Source organism: Sorex fumeus, unplaced genomic scaffold (genome assembly GCF_029834395.1).
Source record: "Sorex fumeus unplaced genomic scaffold, SorFum_2.1 ptg000054l, whole genome shotgun sequence".
NCBI classification, from domain to species: Eukaryota; Metazoa; Chordata; class Mammalia; order Eulipotyphla; family Soricidae; genus Sorex; species Sorex fumeus.
This window is the reverse complement of record NW_026606111.1, coordinates 39,991,572-40,012,705: the sequence shown is the minus strand read 5'-3', so window position 1 is coordinate 40,012,705 and position 21,134 is coordinate 39,991,572. Positions and strand designations below refer to the sequence as shown.

Sequence of the window (21,134 nt, the reverse complement as noted above, 5' to 3'; positions counted from 1 at the left end):
TATAGCATTCACATAAGGCGGTGACATAAAGGTAGCACACAAAGGATTGAATATTGACAAATCAACAAAGAGAGGTAAGACCACTCCTCCAGGAGATTAACTCAAGGATAAAATCTCATTTAAAGAGATTACTCCAGATTACTAGGAGATCCGCTCAAGGGTGGAATCCCAATAAGGGTGTGTTTTTCCCTCAGTTAGTAATCTAATAGTTGTAATAAATCTACTTCTAATATTTCTAGCAATGTCATTCTGTATGAGCACAGTAAGAGATATAAACTTAGTTTGGTTCTTCCTGAGAACATCTCACTATACATTCCACAGTCCTCAGGCCAGGTTAATCTTCCTAGCCCCAGCAGGGTCCTAGTCTCGTGGATACTTACTTTTGGATCATGACAGCATTTGTCCATGATCATGCCCTCAACTTATAGTTGAGTATTGTGGCTCTTTGGCCTGGCCCATTTTGATGCCAGGGTAGCTCACTGCTTGCCCAGGGTCCATTCAGTCCCTCGTCGGGACCCTGCTTTTGGGGTGCTAAGAACTAAGGGCAACTGAGTCAAGAAATCAGATGCCCAGGAGTAAATATTATTCGGAGTCAATCAACTCCCAAGTTACAAAGCATAATATTAACTGTCTTCCTGTGTCCATACAGAAAGGTCATTGCTTACAATACAAGTTCAGTGTCCTTAGATGGGTGTGACCCAATAAACCTAAGCTACCTCAGGAAGGACAAAACAGTGTTATCCTATAGTTTGGGAGCCACATCTGGGGCACAGGAACTGCTCATGGCTCTGTGTTTGGGGATTGTTCCTGGCAGTGCCCGGAGGACCATGTAATACTTGGGATTGAATCTCGACCTCTGGTCACAAGCATGTGCTCAGAATGCTGTGTTCTCTCTCCTGTCTTATGTGCTGGATAATTCTAACATGAAGGTTCATATTGTTTTTAATTTGAGGAAAATAATTGCAGTCTTTCTTTGTATGTAGCACTGTTTTTTTCTTCTCTTTGTTAAATTCCTATTTGGTTTTTCTGCTTGTTTATTTTTGTTTTTGTTTTTGCCACCTGAGTGTGACTCCTATCTCTATACTCAGGTGTGACTCCTGCTTATGTGTAGGGGACTGTATGTGATGCAGGGATCGAACCAGGTTTGGCCACATGTATGGCACATGTCTTACCACTTAGCTATCTCTCCAACTAATCCTATTTGAAATTATATCTGTTATGTTTATATGTGGCCTTTTTAGTCTGGGAGTTTTTCTGAAATTCATATTCTAAAAAATTTATTGAGGCCAGCCTTCCTTCCTTCCTTCTTTTCTTCCTTCCTTCCTTCCTTCCTTCCTTCCTTCCTTCCTTCCTTCCTTCCTTTCTTTTTTCTTCTTTTTTTTTTTTGCCACACTCAGAGATGCTCAGACCTAACTTCTGGCTCTGCACTTAGGAATCACTCCTGATGGCCTCAGAGGACCATGTGGCATGCTGGGAGTTGAACTCAGGTTGGTTGTATTCAAGACAAGCACCCTACCTGCTTTCTCTGGCCCCAGTAAAGAGCTTTGGCTCTTTATTTCTGAAATCAAGAGCATATTAATATTCTTGCAGTCTTCTCCTGTTTTACAAGTTACCTCTGTGAAGATAATGAAGTTTTAACTTAATTTTTTTCCTTCGCTATCAAATAAATTTTTTATTTGTTTTTTTTTAAGTTTTAAACTTATTTTCTCTTCATGTTTAAAAATTCGTGAAAGGCGACCTAAAAACTATATAGAAATGTGGACTTCTTCATGTACAACTTGAACCGTGCCATGGGATTTTGAGGGATCCCTTAATTTAGTAACTTGGTCTTTGTTCTGGTCAGATCCTTTTCTGGGCAGATAGGAGGGTTTGGCCCACACCCAGCAGTGCTCAGTGGTTACTCTTGGCTCTGCACTTATGAATTATTGCTTTTGGGTCTCAGAGTACCATAAGGGGTGCAGGAGACCAAACCCAGGTCTGCCACATGAAAGGCGAGTGCCCTACCTCTGTATCATCGCTCTAGCCCCTGATCAAAGTCTTACAGTTAACAGCATGAAGGGAGTATACGCCTTAGAAGAAAACCGACTGAATGGGAAGGGTCATGTAGCTGCATTTTCACTTATATACTTGGATTTAATTTTTTAGTGCCTACTACTATATCTTGATCTCTGTCCCTTCCCAAGAGATATGTTAGGATATATGCATGGAAACTAGCGGTCATACTCTTTATTAAAGTAACTTTTCTCATGTCATATTTTAGTCTCACTTTCAGCTCCAATTCTAGTGATATTTGGTGCCACCAATTTGAGATTCTTTAGAAGGAGCTACGCAGGTCCGTTTTCTGAACTGTGATTCTGTTTTACACACTGTAACAGATAATTAAGTTTTTATGGTTTCTGAAATACTCATTTTTTGCTGTTGTTTTAACTTTTGAGGTTTCAAAATTTTGCTCTCTCTTAGAGAGTTTTGTTATTTTTCTTTCTTTACAAAATTTTGTCACATCTGTCCTTTTTGTCCTTGGAAGTTATCAAAAGCATAATGAAAATTCCTCTCATCTCTGCATTTTAGTGATTTAAGAGGATGCAGATGTGAATGTGTATATTCAGTCTTCCTTATGTAACTCAAGTGTTGTTATTTATCTTACTCTAACTTTTAAAAAAAATCAGGAAAACTGTAATATTTGTCATGTATTCTGTTGTCTGCTTCTCTTTTTAATTTTTATTTGGACGGAGTATTGGGCCATACTTCACAGTTCTCAGGGGCTATTCCTGGCTCTGTGATCAAAAGTCCTGGTAGTGCTGAGGGGAATATATATAGCAATGGAGATTTGAACTGGAGTCCACTACATGCAATGCGAGGCAAGTGCATTAACCCCTACAATCTCTCTCTAGGTAATATTAAACCTTATATAATTATATGCTATCAACTATCCACTTATGAAATTTATTATTTTTGATTTAATTTACATTTTTAAGTCTTTTTAAAATAATTTTTTTATTTTATAATGTAGTTCACCATATTTCACTACATTTAATATTCAAACCACCAATCCCACCACCATTACATCTTCACACCACCACTTTTCAGATGTTTCCATCCTGAAGTCCAATCCCTGCCCCAAAGCAGAACTGAAATAGTATATTTTGTATTTTTTGGTATGAAAAACTGCTGAAAATGCTACATAAAAATATCCTTAGAGGAAAGAGGGTGAAGATTATTGTCTTTCACACAGGGACCATTAAGCCCTTCTATTAGAGATTGCTAATCTAATTAATTAACAATTAATCTCTAATTGTTAGAGGTTGAGCTGTGTGTGCTCATTATATATTTTATATATATATTTTAAAGATATATATATACATATCTTTTAAAAAATATTTCTCTCTAAGATTGGTTGTCTCCCACTTTGAACTCCATCTAATGTGGTGCGGTACTCTTGGAGTATGGGTAGGGTGTCTACTATGAAGTGTTCAGGAATCCACCAGCCAGAGTTGCCTTATGGGCATGACTGCTGAGTTGCCGGAGACAGGAGGATACGGGCCGGGGATCTCCATTACAGGTCTTGTTGAACCCAGAGTTTTCAGTCACAAAGTCCTGCATACTTGGGTTTTCTGGGTGTTCACTCATGGGTGAGGCTTGGCCCGAGCGTGTGGAGAGCGGACATGAGCATGGCGGCAGTTGAATTCTGGAAGTTTTTCGCTGTCAGGGCTGGGGACCTTGGGGCAGGGAGGAGTTTCACTGGCCCCAGCTCTCGGGCACCCAGAGTGAAACAGCCTGGCCCGGGGTCTGGCAGCAGGGCTATGGTGAGCATCCTATAATGCTCCCTTCTGGGAGAGAAGGACATGTGATCTGGATCTAATTTAATTTTTTAAAATTTTGTTAATTTACATTATTATTATTATCATTATTATTATTATTGGTGTGTGTTTGGGGGACAGGGTTAGACTAGTGGTGACTGGGGTACAGTGTGGTGCTGGAGGCCCAAATCAGGGCAGAACATGTACTCTTATGTTTTGAGCTATCTCCTGGATGGCCTAGGTTTATTTTTTTAAACAAAAGTATAGACACATGAAAGTTACATATTATTTAAATGTTAGACTTTCTTTTGAACACTCATTGCAGTTCTTGGACTTAATATTAGCAAAATATGAGTCATCTCAAGTGTCCCATAACAGGAGGCTTATTGATTAAATAATATTCATATAATGGATCACTTAGCAGCTGTGAAAAAAAGCAGGGTTTTAGTGAATGAGTAATTTTTTATAATATAATTTTAAAATTTAGTCACTGCGAATTACAGAGTTTCTCATGATTGAATTTCAGGTGCATACAATGTGCCAACACCAGTTGCTTCAGCAGTACCCACATCCCTCCACCAATGTCCCCAATTTCCCTCTCATCCTCTAGCCTGCTCTTATGACAGACACTTAAAAAAATTAGGCACAGTGGTTTATAGTACCACTACTGGTAGAATTTCATGCAAAAACCATTACCACTATATAGCACCCTCTCCTCCTCCTGAGCGACCGTATTCATCCACCATTGTCGTAGTGTTCTCTTTTCTGTCCTGTTCCTCTTACTACCTGGCTCCTCACCTCCCAGCCCCCCACCAGTAGCCAGATTCCTGCTGAAGACCATGCTCTTTGTTCCTGTTGGGCATGAAGATATTTTTAATGCACTGCTGTATAGTTATTTTTAGGATATATTGTTAAATGAAAAAAAAACAGCATATTTGTAGAATGCTACCTTCTATATTATAGTGGAAGGGGATACAAAAAAATATTATTTTTCAAAATGGAATGATGAAAGGACAAATAGAAAATTAAGGAAAGTGATTTTTGAGAAATGGAAAATGTTGTTAAGAGAGATTGGGATGAAAGATATTTGGGATTATAACCTGTGCCTAGGTTTGCATGACGCCCTATTGTACTAAATTATTTTTATATTAAACAAAAAATTAAATTAAAAAGTAAAAACTCACAATGTAGATATTCAGGCAAATGCAAATGACTGAATATAAATATCAAATTGGTGATATATCTATGCAAAGAAAAGAATTCCTCAAATTACTTAATTTTGAACATTTCTAATAGGATGTGTTCTAAGGTTGGAAAGATTTAAAAAATTAATTTTTAACCTCATTCAGCATATATGTATACAAACTATGTATTATTTGTATTTATTTATGTACTAAACAACTTTGCTTAGGAAATACGGGAGAGAAGATAGAGTTACATAAAGTGAAGAAAGACATTTTGTATACCTCTTTGGAATGCTGGATGTTCCATGAGGAGTGCTTCTTAGGATATCTTGAAATGATTATGCAGCTGTTCTAAGAGCAAATAGTTATGTTATAAATAATTTAGGCTTTTTAGCATAGGAGTTTTCAAAAAAGTAAAGTATATATGTAAAGTAGTTAAACATGAATTTTAAATTCATAATGAACTTCTTCAGAAATTTACTTTTTATAGTGCTACCATTGAAAAGGCTTAAAAGTCATGTTGATCCTTTCACAATGAGTTCTTCAAATTGTGATCTGTAAATATACTTGTTCTATGAAAGTAAGGAATCTTTGAAGACATATTCTGAATTGGGCCAGTAATATGTGCAGTACGATCCTGGGATATCTTACCAAACTAAAAACAAAGGATGTCTGTGGGATAGTGCTAAAAGTGCCTCAATGGTAAGCAGAAGGAATTTCCTATTTACTGGTTTATGATGGGCAGTTTTAGGGTCAGGAAAATAATTGACTGGACTAAAGTACATATAGTATATAAAATATAAAATTTTAAAACTAAGGCCCTCACACCAAAAAAAAAAAGACCCTTGCCAACTGCCCATCGAGAATGCTAGAACCCACTGAGTTTACATATTTACACCCAAGTTTAAATATTTTTACCATGGCTTCAGAGTTTCTATATAAATTATACTTACTGCTTTTTTTTGTAATCATTAAGTTATAGAAGTGTAGTTCTTCATAGAAAAATTTTGTGAATAAATACAAAACGTAATAGAAAGTCCCTGCCTGATAACTCCTCATAAAACAATAGACTTTTGAAGGATCGTAAATTGAAATTAAAACCACTAGGTGAAGCTGTATTGAGAGGCCTTATTTCCACATGACTGGCAGATTTTTCAGTATCCCTGAAAGTTGTGACACTTGGGTATGTGCCTCAGGATATGCAATGGGAAATATACAGTAGCATCCACTTAAAAACTTATTTTGCCAAGAAAATAAAATAAATGAAAGAAATTAGGCTGCTAGATTGAAATCCCTAGGTCTAATTATCACTTTACAGGAAACCAGAACACATTAAATGACACCATGGTGAAGCTGTCATCCAGTTAAGAGTGGGCTAGAAAACTAATTGTTTTTCAAAAAACTCAATGTCAAAAATCAATGGACAAAATAAAAGGGGGTCTGAAATAAATATCACCTCACCCCAGTGAGACTGGTACAGATCAAAAAGAGTAGAAGCAGTCAGTACTATCGGGAATGGGGTGAGGGGAAGGAACCTTGTCCACTGTTGGGAATGTCAGCTGATTCAGACTCTATTGGAAATAATATGGGACTTCTAAAAATATTAAGAACTCGGCATTCATTATTACCCAGTGATTATACTTCTAGACATCTACCCAAGAACCATAAGATATTTTCTAAGGCATTTGCTCTCTTGCAGTTGTTGCAGTACTATTCACAGTAGCCAAGATTTGGGAAGAAACCAGGTACCTAAGAACATAAGAGGGAATAAAGAAACTATATTTCTTTATTGCACATGCTGCTTTCTATATAGGTATACAATGGAATAATACTCTGTCACTGTCACTGTCACTGTCCTCCCATTGTTCATCGATTTGCTCGAGCGGGCCCAGTAACATCTCCATTGGAGACTTTTGTTGTTACTGTGTTTGGCATATCGAATACGTCACGGGGAGCTTGCCAGGCTCTGCTGTGCAGGCGAGATACTCTTGGTAGCTTGCCAGGTTCTCCGAGAGGGGCAGAGGAATCGAACTCCGGTTGGCCATGTTGGCTGCGTGCAAGGCAAACGCCCTACCGCTGTGCTATTGCTCCAGCCCTGGAATAATACTCAGCTAAAATAAAAGATGAAACATGCAGTTCACAGCTACATGAATGGAATTAGAGGGTATCATGCTGAATGGATTTGGTTAGAGGGAAATACAGAATGAAAAGTCTCATATGTGAAATATAAAGTAATAGTAAAGGAGTAACAAAATGGTCAGTGGTAATGGACCCTGAGGGTTAGCCCACAGGTTGGAGTTGACAAGAAGATGGAGTACGATGGTCAAAGGGAAGCATGTATTGGTGGAGAGATGCTGATACCCTAGCAGTGAGGATGTAGTTGGAACATTATATGTATAAAACTTATTACTACCAGTATTATAAATTCTGAAGCTTAGATACTACAGCAGGTAGGGTGCTTGCTTTGCATGTGGTCAGCCTAGGTTTGGTTCCCAGCATCCCAAATAGTCTACCTGAGCAGCCACCACCAGGAGTGATTTCTGAGAGCAGAGCCAGAAGTGACTTCTGAGCATTGCTGGGTGTGGCACCAAACCAAAACAAAAAAGCAAAGCCAAACTAAACACATATTATTTGAACATACTTAAAGATAAGCAATTCTCTTGAAAGGATATAAATTCTTATGTGAACATAATCTAATTAAGTGGAAATAATTTTTAGGTGGCATTTTGACATTTAAAATTGAAATCACAACTGGTGAGTCAGTTCAATGGATTAGAGTGAATACTTTCCATGTATGAAGCCTGGGTTGAATCCCTTATACTGCATGTTCTCTAAATATTGCCAAGAGCAATCCACTGGGCACTGAGCCAGGAGTAACCACTGAGCACTACCAGGTGTGATTCTAAAACATAACAGTAAAATAGAAATCTTTTAGAGACCAGTGATGTGTTTCGAGTGGTAGAACAAATGCCTTGAATGTGTGAGTGAGACCAAGTTTGAGCACCTCTAAAAAATATCCCTCGAGAGCCCCAAGCTTAGTTGTTAGTTCTGCAACAACTAACAACAACAACAAAAACAAAAAAAATAGGAATAAATAAGTAAGTTAATGTGGGATTCCTTTACTTACCGTAAGAAAATAGAGATATTCTAGAGATGAACTGTGGATATAATAATGTGAAATCTGGGTATAATAATGTGATCACTGGGCATGGGATTGTAGGAGGTTCATTGGGAAACAGATAAAAGAATATTGGTGAACTCTCCATAACTTTTGAAGATTGATGAGAGGTATGTGGAGATTCAATGATCAGTCATGTTACTACTGTTCTTCTTATTGTTTTTATTTCCAGGAAAGACAAATTAAATGTGATTCTACTTGTTACTAACTGTGTGATACAGTTTACATTGCTTGTCTTGTAATCCTTAAGTATATTTTTTGCAAACAACTGAAGAATAATAGAACTACTTCATAGAATTATAGTGAGGATTAAATGAATTAATTTAAATATTTAGAACAATACCTGGCTCATTAGAAATATGATTTTCCTCATTTTCTATTATTATTAATTATTTCTAATTTATCACTGTTAAACTGCCCTAATCTTTAAGGAACCAGATCTTGGTAATGGAACCACTTCTGTAAAAAAAAAGTAGTAGGGATTTTGAACTCAATGTAATATTTTCACTGTAGAATATGGATCTGCCTATGGATGGCTAGCCTATGGATCTGCAACACATCACCCCCAGTGTCTATGTTTTAAATATATAAATCTGTTAAATATTTCTCTCTGCATATTCTTCACTGTATGGTCCAACTCAGACCACCTCTATTATTAAGGCTTATTACACCTGAAGGGGAGCAGTGGTAAATGCCAGAGAAAAGTTAGATGAAAAGGGCAAAACAAGGTGGCTTGGTAATATGTACATCCTGCCTTCTTGGAGATTCAGACCAGGTTTTTGATTTTGAATAGCAACTAGTAATGTATTTTTATTTAAGCTATTAATGATTAAAGTTAGTGACATTTTGTAGTTTCCTTAGTCTATTCTTTAAGCAGTCTTTTTAACAGTTATATCAGACTTGGGGCTGGAGCGATAGCACAGCCGGTAGGGCGTTTGCCTTACTCGCAGCCAAAATGGCCAAACAGAGTTCGATTCCTCCGCCCCTCTTGGAGAGCCTGGCAAGCTACCGAGAGTATCTCGCCTGCACAGCAAAGCCTGGCAAGCTACACGTGACGTATTAAGTATGCCAAACACAGTAACAAGTCTCACAATGTTACTGGGCCCGCACTAGCAAATTGATGAATGGGAGGATCGTGACTGATACCAGATTTGAGCCCATTCATTCAGAAACCTTCAAATCATAGAAAAAACGCTGGTTCATATATGTGATTCATTGTGCATTCTTTGACTCACCTACTGTTGGAGCGGAGGGATTTGGACCACACAGTTGGACTGCCACTCATGTCTTACTCCTGACTTTATGCTGAATTCAGACTACTGGCTTTGTTCTTGGCAGTGCACAGGAGTTCATGTGCGGTGCTAGAGATCAGTTCCTGGTTGGCTGCGTGCAAGCCAAGAGACTAAACCACTGTCCTGTCTTCCCAGCTCTGTCCTATGTTCTTAATTTTGCTGAAGCTGAGACTTTTAACTCAAGAAAAAGAAAGTATCTATTTACCTGTTTATACAGATCTTGCTGTATCTATGGCTTGTCCAAACTGAGATTTCTTGAAAAGTAATCTGTTTCAACGATATGTGTAGAAATAAAGCCACATGATGACATGAGTTACTGGGCTTATTAACTGACAGACTTGTAAAATCCTATTAGTGTCTATCAACACAATCCACACAGGTCACCTTGATACCATATTTAGTAGATTTTAATGAATAAATTATTCTGGAAAACATGTAAACAACAAACAATAGCGGAATGGATTTTAAAGGGCACAAATGAAGAATTTGTGGTGACCTAGCCCTTGTGATAGTGCATTCACGATTTATAACATGGAATCACTTTTAGGAATTATCTTTTAGTCCTACAGGTGTCCATATAATCGCCCAGTTCTCGAAGAAACTTCTTGATGAAGATATTTCTATTTTTTCTGGTTCAGAAATGTTACCTATGGTTAAAGGAGCCTTTATTTCTGTGTGTCGCCAAATATATGGTACATGTGAAGGTTTGCAGGTGTTAATTCCTTATGCCTTGCATGAGTCTATAGCAAAGGCATGGAAAAAGGTAAGCATTTTAATTTTTTTTCTTCCCTGTAAATTCTTATTTCAAATATAATCACTTTTATAGGTATCACTACAGTTAAAATATTTTAATGGGGCAAAAGTGACTTCTTCTTGTCACCATGTTTTAGAAGACAATGCTTTTTTTTGATAACTGAGTACTACAGTATCTTTTGTTTTGATAGGAGAGACTGCTTTTGTGTAATTTGACATCCCTCTTTGAAAATAATTTCTGAGCAATTTTAAACAGTTAGATTTTGGTTATGGACACTGAAAATATGTAGTCTAATATAGATATATTTGAAAATAATATATATAATATATATAAAATAATATATATGTTGTTTTCTCATTTATATGCCATATTTACTTTTTTTGGTTTTTGAGCCAGACCCACAGTGGTACTCATGTTTAACTCCTGGTTCTGCTCTCAGGGATCACTCCTGGCGAGACTCCTGGGGCCATATGTAGTTGCGGGCTCAAACCTGGGTCTGCTGTATGCAAGGCAAGCGCCCTACACTCTGTACTCTCTCTCTTGCCCCTATATGCCTTATTTATGAGGCATTGCACATAGTATTGAGGATGTAAAATTTAAATTTTGAGGTAATGTCATGGTAATTGCATTGAAGTTTAAATACAATGAGATTTGGTGACTAATGTAAGATATTAATTTAAGTAATTGTAAATACTCTTCTTTTAGACAAGTTTACTATCAGAAAGAATTCCTACTCCAGTAGAAGGTTCAGATTCTGTTTCTTCAGTAAGCCAGGAATCTCAAAACATGTAAGTACAACTGATCAGTTTGTGTTTTACATTTGCTGAATAATTAAGAAATGACAGTGTAAAAATTTGATGCAAAATAGTTTCCAAAAAAGGTGTGTGTGCATATGCCTAGGAGGATATTTTTTTTGTACATCCCAGGTGTTGCTTAGGGGACCTGATAGCCATTCCTGGTAACACTTGGTCAGCACCTCTGCACGGGTCCTGTGATGATTGAGACCCCTGGAGCCACCCAGGTGATGCCTGGGGTCCTTCAGGGCCACACTGGGAGATGGTTGGGGGAACATATGGCACCAAGGATTGCACTCAGGCACAAACCCCTTTAAGAGGTGTTCAGAGTAAGAAAATGTCATTTTTCAAGAGGACAGTAAATTAAAAACAATGAAAATAAAAAGATAATATATGATATACTCTAGAAAGTTAGATTGATATTTTATAATGAAAGAAAGTATAGAAATTATGCAGAGTCCAGGCTTGGGAAGCCCAGGCAACACAGAATTATGTAGGAAACCAGAATGAAATTAAGGCATGGATGAGAGAACACAGGTGTTAAGGAAATGCTGACATTTCAGTTACTATTTAATTCAGTTAGTGAAGGAAAAGTATTGGGACAGAAAATCTAAAAATAGAAGAATGCTATTCCAAAGAAACTATGTTTTATTTAGAATCTAATTAAAAACATCACTGTACCACTGTATTACTTGTTCCCATTGTTCATTGATTTACTCGAGCAGGCGCCAGTAATGTCTTTATTCGTTCCAGCCCTGAAATTTTAGCAAGTGCTCCTTACTCATCTTTCACAATGATTGAAGGTTTTTTCAATGTCAGGGGAATGAGGTCCTTTATTTTTTTATATTTTTATTTTAATTACTGTTTTTGTCATATTGAATATGCCACAGGGAGCTTGCCAGTCTCTGCCCGTGCGGGCAGGATACTCACGGTAGCTTGCCGGGTTCTTCAAGATATATATATATATATATACACATATATATGTATATATATGTATATATATATATATATATATATTTATATAATTTGTTGCCTACTGTCTGAGCCCCATCAAACATGGTTTCACTTATGGAAAATGGGTAGGAAGTGTTTTATGATGTGTCGGTTCAGAAATATGTTCACTCATGTGTGAGGCTTGGCCTGACATGTGGAAAGAGGCTTGGAGTGTGGCAGCGGTTGGGTAGTGGAGGTCGGTGTCGGGGCTGGGTCCCTTGGAGTGGGGAGGGCTCTCACCCACCCCCCTCTGGGGTGCCCCAAGTGAAAACATCCTGGTGTAGAGTACCTAAAATCATTTAGGTGACAAAATTCAGTGGTTAAATTGAAGTAACATGATTAATAGCAATAGATTTGACTTACATACCATTATGGTTTGTCTTCAATATATATTAAAACATAACATAATTTGTCTTCAATATATATTAAAATTCCACCAGAAGTCTGGTTTTTAATCTATCATTAGTCATCTTCTTTTGCCCCATTTTCTCACCCACTTTCCACTTCCCTACAGTGACCACCAGTTTGTTTTTAATCCAAGTTTTGTGAACATTTACTGATTACTTTGAAATTAATGTATACTGTATGTAATTTTAATTTTTAGCATCATTGAACTGAAATGGTTTGTAAAAAAGTTTTTGAATGCAGTAATTTCATGTTTTACTTGTTTCAGTATGGCTTGGGAAGAGAATTTGTTAGATGATTTACTAAATTTTGCTGCTACTCCCAAAGGACTACTGCTTCTTCAAAGAACAGGTGCCATCAATGAATGTGTGACATTTATGTTCAACCAATATGCAAAAAAATTACAGGTATGAATTACCATCTCCCACAGGCAAGAGGAATTTTTATTGCTATAAAATCCATTAAGAACATCATTCTGTTTTTTCTATGCATGAAGAAGTTATTAAGCCTCAATTAAAAACCCATATAGCATTGTGATATTTAACTTGTTATTTTTTCAGGGAAGCATTACAGAGTTGATGTTGGTATCTATGACTATGTTTACAGGAGAGCTAATGAGCAGATGAAGTTGAAAAATTCAGTAGTCATCCAGATGTTTTATCAATATGATATCAAGCATTTGGATATACTAAAATTGGGTGAAATTCCAGGAGGAAAACTTAGTGGATATAAATATATGTGTCAGTTTAAGAGTTCAAGCTTCACTTTTTATAGGAAACAGATATTTGTAGGGAGATTTTGCTAACTGAAATTTAATAGTACTGTTAGTAATAGTACAAGTAGCTGAAATTTACAATTAAGTTAGTCTGTGTTTCACTGAGGTCTGTTTAGATTTTTTTGTCTCATAGTAAATATTCCAAGATTTATGCATATTTTAGGATTCTAAAAACGTTTAGAATTCAAAAAACGTTTGCTTCATATTTGTTCTCTGCTATTTTTTGATGAAATTAGGTTGCCAGTTATAAATATCAGTTTGTTTGTTTTTCTTTACTCTGGTCAGCTGCAATTTCCAGATTTTGTTGAAAACCATGAAAAAATAACGTTAGATGTTGATTTTCCCAGTGACAGATAAATAATAGTTCATGAGTAAGGCCCTTGACCAACTCTTCACAAGTAAAACATGAAGACTAGTTTGTGGATTTCTGATTAAATGTTTTTACATGCAGACATATTTGTTTTTGCATAATAGAATATAGTCATTTACATGTCTCCGTTCATGCTTTGCCTTCTTATCTGTTCTCATCTATAGGTGTATTCTCATCTATTCCTGTCATTTTTTCTTATTTTTATTCCTGTCAATTCTAATTCTGTTTGCAGTTTCTTTTACCTTGTGTGCATCTTTCTATTCCAGGTTTTTGTACCAATGCATTTGATATAAAATAATACTCTTGGATATAAATATTCTTGTAGATTATTATGTTACTCCATTCAGGTTTTGCCACAATAGACATTTATTCATTTTTATTATTTTTTTTACTGCTTATTATAATTTAGGTAATGTAGTTTCAGTGGTGTTCAAGTTTATAGTATAGCTGTCTGAAGGTATTGAACTAAAATGCCTGTGGTCTAATTCCTCCATCCCGATGTCCATCCTCTGATCCAACCAATCTATCTTGTCTTCCCACCCATCCCCCTTTTAGTTTTTGATTGACAATTATGGTTTTGTTGCATACTGTCACTTTCTTTGGCACCAAACATTTGCTCCAAGCACTCTCCCTATATTACTTCCAATCAGCCTATTCATTTCCCTCACCCTGTCAACACAAACCTGCCACTCTTAGGTCTGTATTCTAGTATCTAAGATTTGTTATTGATTGATATTATCAATATCATCAGTATCAATAACCCCACCCTCCAATTCCATCTGAGTTGCTGTGAATTGTGTAGTTTTATTTTTTTCTTGTAGCTCCATTGTATACATACACCACCATTTCTTTATCCATTCATTTATTGTTGTACACTTGGGTTGCTTCTTGGCTATTGTACTGAGAGAAACAATGAACATGGTGCTGGAATCTGGAAGTTTTAAGATTACAGAGCCACCATCTAGAAGTCTCTTTTGGTTTTTACACTTTTCAGTATGTCCTCATTTAGCAGAAGTGAATATGGAGACTGCTACAGTCTTTTTAGTAACATTCATTTCATTTATAGGGACTTTCCACATTGATGATCTAATCTCTTGACAAAGACCTTTTTGCCACGATTAAGTTTTGGAATTAGGATTTCAGCATGAATTTTGTGGAGACAGTGGCATTCACAGTGTGACAAATGTTTAAACTTTTTTCAGGCTTTTTACATTTATATAAAAGAAATTTCTTTTTATTTTTGGGCCACACCAAGTGGTGCTCAGGGCTACTTCTGGCTTTGCACACAGGGATCATTCTGGCAGGCTCAGGGAACCATATAGGATGCTGGGGATTGAACCCAGGTTGCCCCAATGTAAGGCTAATGCCTTATTTGCTTACTGTTGTTCCAGCCCCAAGAAATCGTGTTTTTTTTTTTTTAATTATTTATTTATTTATTTTTTTGCTTTTTTGGGTCACACCCGGCGATGCTCAGGGGTTACTCCTGGCTCATGCACTCAGGAATTGCTCCTGGCGGTGCTTGGGGGATATGGGATGCTGGGAATCAAACCTGTGTTGGCCATGTTGGCTGCGTGTAAGGCAACCGCCTTACCCTCTGTGCTATCGCTCCAGCCCCAAAATTGTGTTTATTTTAATTGACTTTCTCTGCTGATGAATTTTATTATCTCATTATATACTAATTAGCCTATTGGATTTTAATTTTTATTATCACATATTTGAAGACACTTAAACTGCTCACATATTTTTCTTTCTCACTGACATGCTTAAGAACATGCAGACATATCTTTCACTATTAAAATAATATACTCTGAACTGATGTTACTTTTTTATGTTCATAAATTTAAAACAATATAGTGTTAATGCCACTGCATGTGTTATAATAGAAAATACTGTTTTCTGTACCTCACTGGACTATAAGCTACTGATAATACTTGAATGCTGCTGTTTGATGGTGCTATTGAAAATATTTAAAAAAAATTAGAGTGTGTCAATTATATTATGAGATTGCTATGAGCCCATTTTCTTAATTTTGCTGACATAAAACTTGAAACCCAAGCTGGTTAAATAATGTGTATGCCCACTAGTTATTGACAGCAGTAGACTAGAACTCAGATTTGTTTTTAACGTTTTCCATGGTTTTTAATTTTAATTTTTTGTTTTTATGGCTCACATGCAGGTGTGCTAAGGGTTTACTCCTGACTCTGTACTCAGGGATCACTCCTTGTGGGGTTGAAGGGACTTTAAGGGATGTCAAGGGATTGAACCTATGCCAGCTTTGTTCAACACTCTACACTCTCTAGTCCCGTGTCCATAAAAATTAAGTTTTAGTAATGCATCTCTAACTTCTGTATTTTAGTGTTTTTTTTCTGTCTGTGTTTGTGTGTGTTAACCTTTGTGGGATTTAGTGTGAGCTGGGAATTCCCTATGGCTCCTAATATCTGAATCAGCAGGGTCAATGGGGTGATAAATGAGTAAGGTATTTTTTTAAAAGCTATTATGGAGAAAGTCAAGTGGCAAAAAGATGGACATTTATCTTGTTTTACACTTAAGCCATGTAACTGCAGAACTAATGGATGTTAAATTAAGGAAAATGGGAAATATGAGTAATAAAAAGGGAAAGGAAAGGCAAATTTATAAAGATACGAATAGCTGGAAATTGAGAAATTTACCTAGATGTCTCTTAGTATTTTTAGTTTATCTTTACTTTCCTTAGCATTTAAAACTGAATGTACTGTTTTGTGTTTTAATGTTTGATAGTTTTAATGAAATGGTGAGAAAATATAAATTTTAATTGGTTATCTTTGTTTAGAATTAAACCTTTTTTGGGGAAGCAAACATGGCAAGCAGTGCTCAGTGGGCCTGGGGACCTCTCCCAGTGATTCTCAGCTCACTGGGCCCAACTGCTGGATAGAAGGACTGAGTCTGCAGAACCAATCATACTGTGGACCACTGCTGTTACTCTTGGTGATGCTCCAGGATCTCCAGGGCTATACTCTGTGATGATGCTCAGGGGACCCTGCAGTGCCAGGGATCAGACTGGAATTGGACCATGATACTAATTCCATAGTCCTAGCAGTAAAGCATTGTATATGTTACGTGATAGTAGCAAGTCTTCGTTATTTCTTTACTCTGTTTTGCTAAGAGTTCATGTACTTAAAATTTCTACCTTGATTGCATATACAATACTTAATTTAAACGTTATTTAAGGTTTCTTCACAGCTATGGAATCTTCTTTTTCTTTCTGTGTTTGAGGGTGTTTGTGTCATACCTGTGTGATGCTTAGGGTTGTTCCTATCTGTGTGCTCAGGAGAGATCCCTGGCAGTGCTTGGGCATTATATGTGGTCCTAGGGATTAAACTCTGGTCGGCTGTATGCAAGAGTTGTTAAGCACCTTAATATCTTTACTATTTTTTTTAGCCCCAGAGCTGTTGGGGAAATTGTATGAATTCTTCACTATCCTACACCTCTGTGTCTTCCCTTATGAAAACAGATTATGTTATAGCTAAAAATAATTGTCATTTTCAAGATGATCTTGCTCAGGGAGATAGCTTAAAGAGCGAGTGCAGGTGCTTACAGTTAGAGTCTCAGGTTTGTTCCTTGGCACTGCATTTTCCCCTATTCTCTGCTCTGTAGCTCCAACCGACATTCCTGGAGTAGTACCAGGTATGACCTGAAAACAAAACTAAATAAACCAAGAACTGTAAAGAACTCATTGAAGTAGTTTGATTACTTTAAATAACAGTTTAAAAACTGTCAGTTAATGCAGACTTATTGATGAGGAAAGTTATTGTTGAGGATACAACTAAAGGAATATGATGATAAGAATTTGGAATTGGAAGGATTCTAAGTTTTCATTTGGTCAACGGCCTTTATTTTATGTATTAGGAAATAAAGGCAAATCAGTTGTTCAAGGTCAAAATAGCTTCTTGTCAAAGAGCTATTTTAATGGCTGGAAATAAGGTTGTGAAAAATACTGCATTATTGTTTACTAATGGCTAATGGTTTAGAGACTGTTTTTATTATTCTTGTTATTTTGAATCTCATATTCTGATAAAACTTAATAACTATGTATAGTATGTAAATATAATCTTATGTAATATTTCCTTTTTCATTATTTTCCCTATTTTATGTCAGATCAATAAGCATAAAAAGTTTGGCTATGGAATTTTGGTTACACAAGTGGCATCAACATCAGCAGGGGCTGTAGCACTACAGAGCTCAGGTAAGGTTTTTGTTTTCTATTTTGTTTTGTTTTGTTTTTTGAGCCACATTTAGCTGTGTATGGGTTAGTCCTGCCTCAGTACTCAAGACTTACCCATTGCAGAGGACCATCACCATGTAGTATTAAAGACTCAAACTGGGATTGACTGGATAAAAATAAGTGCTTGAACCCCTATCCTATTTCTGACCATTAAACACTTATTTTAATTTTTTTGTGATAGCCTTTATTTAATAAGACAATATATGTTTTTGAGGTTTGTGTGCTTCACACTTCTTCAAAGTTCAATACCATAATGTCTTCACCACTGTAGGACCAGTTTCCTTCACTGTGGTTCATTAGAACATCTCCTACTTCTGCTTTTCTTTCTGTTCTCCTTGTCTCTTGACGTCTATAATCAAATCCATGCTTTGTTTTCCTTTAAATTTGTTCCCTTGTATCACTTGCTTCTGTATGTTATATTTAACAATTTAGTGGTATATTTTGTCTCTTTCTTTCTGACTTAACAGCATGACTCGACATTTTTGTCTTTGTTGTTTCAGAATACCAAGATTTCATATTTTCATAAATAATAATTCCATTGTTTGTTTACTCCAAATCTTTTTTCTACTTTTTGTTGTTGGGCACTTGAATTGCTTTATACTGTAAATAGTATTGTGATGAACATAGATATGCATATATATTCAAAATGCTGTTTTGTCTTCTTTGAACTGATGTCTGTGTATGGAAGTTACAAGATAATATGGTAGATCTATCTTAAAAATTTTAGAATTTCCCATATTGTTTTGATTCTTAGCAATAGTGAATGAGGTTTCAACAATATGTTCCTGGCCTTTTAGATATGGATCGTTCTAACATGTAGTATCTCATTTTTTTCTCACGATCATTCTAACATGTTGTATCTCAATTGTCGGTTTGCTGTGCATTTTCTCCTTAAGTGATCTTGAGCAGTTTTTCCCTGTGCCTGCTTTGGGTATCCACAAGTCTTTTTTGGTGATGTGCTCCTTTCCTTATTTTTTTTTTTTTTGGTAGGGTTGTTTGTTTCCTGGCTATTGAGTTGTGTGAGCTCCTTATCCTTTTGTCATATATGAATATTTTCTCCCATTCAGTAGATTGTATTTTATTTTACTGATTATTTCTTTCACTGTGCAGAAGATTATTAATTTGAAGTAATTCCATTTGTTTCTTTTTGCATTTTTTCTCTTGTCATTAAAATGGAACTACAGTATCATGAAGTGTCTCACTTATGTTTTCTTAATGTATTCTGTTAGATAACATGAATGTTTTTTATCCATTTTGAGTTGTGTTCATGGTGTGCAATAATTATTTAATTTTATTATTTTGATTGTCACTTGTGTTCCCCACACCATATTAACATGTCATTTTTTCACTTTGTGCTTTTGATTACTAAATAGAAGATTAATTACTCATATGTATGAGGATTTAGGTCTGTGCTTTAAATTCTGTTCCATTGATTTGTAGGTCTGTTATGATCCAATACCATACTAATTTGATTACTGTATTTTTGATCAGTATAGTTTTGTAGTATAGTTTGAAGCTGGGGTATGGAGTACTTCATTGTTTTATTGTTTTTTCTTTCTTCTTTTTTGTCTTAAGATAACTTTGGTTATTTGAGATATCTTCTGTGAATCATTTAATATAATTCTATTTAGAATAAAATTAATTGATCATAGTACTCAGGGTCACAATAATGAAAACATTTGAGGAATAAATTTAATCTCACATTTACCTGATTTTAAAGTCATTAAACTGGTGAATCTCAGAGTATCACATTTTTCATGGAGGGTAAAATGCAGTTTTTCAAGTTTACATTTATCCTCCTATTTGTATTTCATGGAAACTTTCAGATATATCACTTTTTCAGTTTCCAAGTGGGAGAACATATTCTCTAAGAAAGTTGAGGGATTTGTGTAAGGTTATATATCTCATAAACTGGCAGATTTGTAATATAATCATATGTTCTTCATTTCAGAGCTTTTTTTCTAATATGCCAGAAAATCCTCTGTGGTCTAGTGCCATTTTGAACTCACTGATTTTATGATTAGATGTTTTATGTCTTTCCAAATGATTGTAATCTTCATAAGGGAATTTAATTATCAGGCTTAATCACTTAGAAAGATAGTATCTGACTGACTCAAGAGAATTTTGACAGTATTGAGCTATATACTTTTTGGAAATAAAACCAGTATTCTTATATGTAATGACAGAAGTAGCTATGTCAGAATAGGGCAGAGTAGGGAACCCACCCACATAAGCTCTTTGGATGCCCACCCTGCCACGTAATACATCATTTTACACACACACGCACACACACACATGCACACACACACACATGCACATACACACAAAACATATAAGCTTCATCACATAGTTCACTCTTTTACAAAATAAGCCTGTAAACTTTAATTTTCGGGGGGGAAAAACTTTTCATGAAGAAGTTACTGCATTTCACAAAAAACCTCATTATTTTTCAAAATAAAACTTTAACAAGATAAGTTGCTGGCAAAGTATAAATGATGGAATTCAAGACAGCCATCTTTCAGGAAAATAGACTTTTAGAGTTTGTCAGTGATGTTTTGTAATGGTAATGATAATGGTGTTTTAATAATAGAAGATAAAGTACCTGTCAAGATCAAATGTTATTTCAAACTTAAGATGAAAATATGTTTTTGTTATTGTGGACCAATCTTGTGAGGAATAAATTTTATTGTTCTCTTTAATCTGAATAAATATTCTTTTATGAATATTTATACAACATAACTTTTCTTAGGGTTTATTAATGCACTTACATCTGAATTATGGGCTAATCTGGAATGTGGAAGAGATGATGTTAGAGTAACCCATCCCAAATCTACTCCAGTGGATCCTATTGACCGAAGTTGTTTAAAGGTAAGAAATAATTACTGTAATATATGGATTCTTTATTTTCAGAAATCACTTTCTCTAAGCTCTAATCACTGTTATTAGTATATTCAGTAACATATAAACCTTACCAAGTTTTTATTTCTTTTTCATTTTATTTACCATTTTCGAATGAATTTGGTGAACAACAAAATTGATTTTTAAATTATATTTAATAATGAAGTGTTCCTTATGATGTTTTACTAGTTTTTCTAATGTAAAGAATTTTGACACAGATGCATATTGCAAAAAAATTACAAAAATTATGCTACAAAATTATTATACACATTTTAAAACAAAACCAGCAACTAATAACAAAACAGTCAAACATCTTTGTGTGATAAGAACATCGTTGTTTTTTATTGTGATTGAGGTAACTTGGTTACAATAGTGATAATGTGTATGTATTTGGCATACAAAATTACTGCTCCTCCACAAACATCTACTTCCA

General features: G+C 35.6%; 1 protein-coding gene across 1 annotated transcript in view; it reads left to right on the top strand.

Annotated features, from left to right (window-relative positions):
- Positions 1–21,134, top strand: part of TBC1D32 (TBC1 domain family member 32) — a 332,745-nt gene that overhangs the window by 83,635 nt on the left and 227,976 nt on the right. The window contains exons 16-20 of the mRNA XM_056125154.1: positions 10,013–10,214; positions 10,911–10,993; positions 12,666–12,804; positions 17,677–17,764; positions 20,553–20,671. Coding sequence (XP_055981129.1) covers positions 10,013–10,214; positions 10,911–10,993; positions 12,666–12,804; positions 17,677–17,764; positions 20,553–20,671 — 631 coding nt within the window. The remainder of the gene's footprint in view (positions 1–10,012; positions 10,215–10,910; positions 10,994–12,665; positions 12,805–17,676; positions 17,765–20,552; positions 20,672–21,134) is intronic.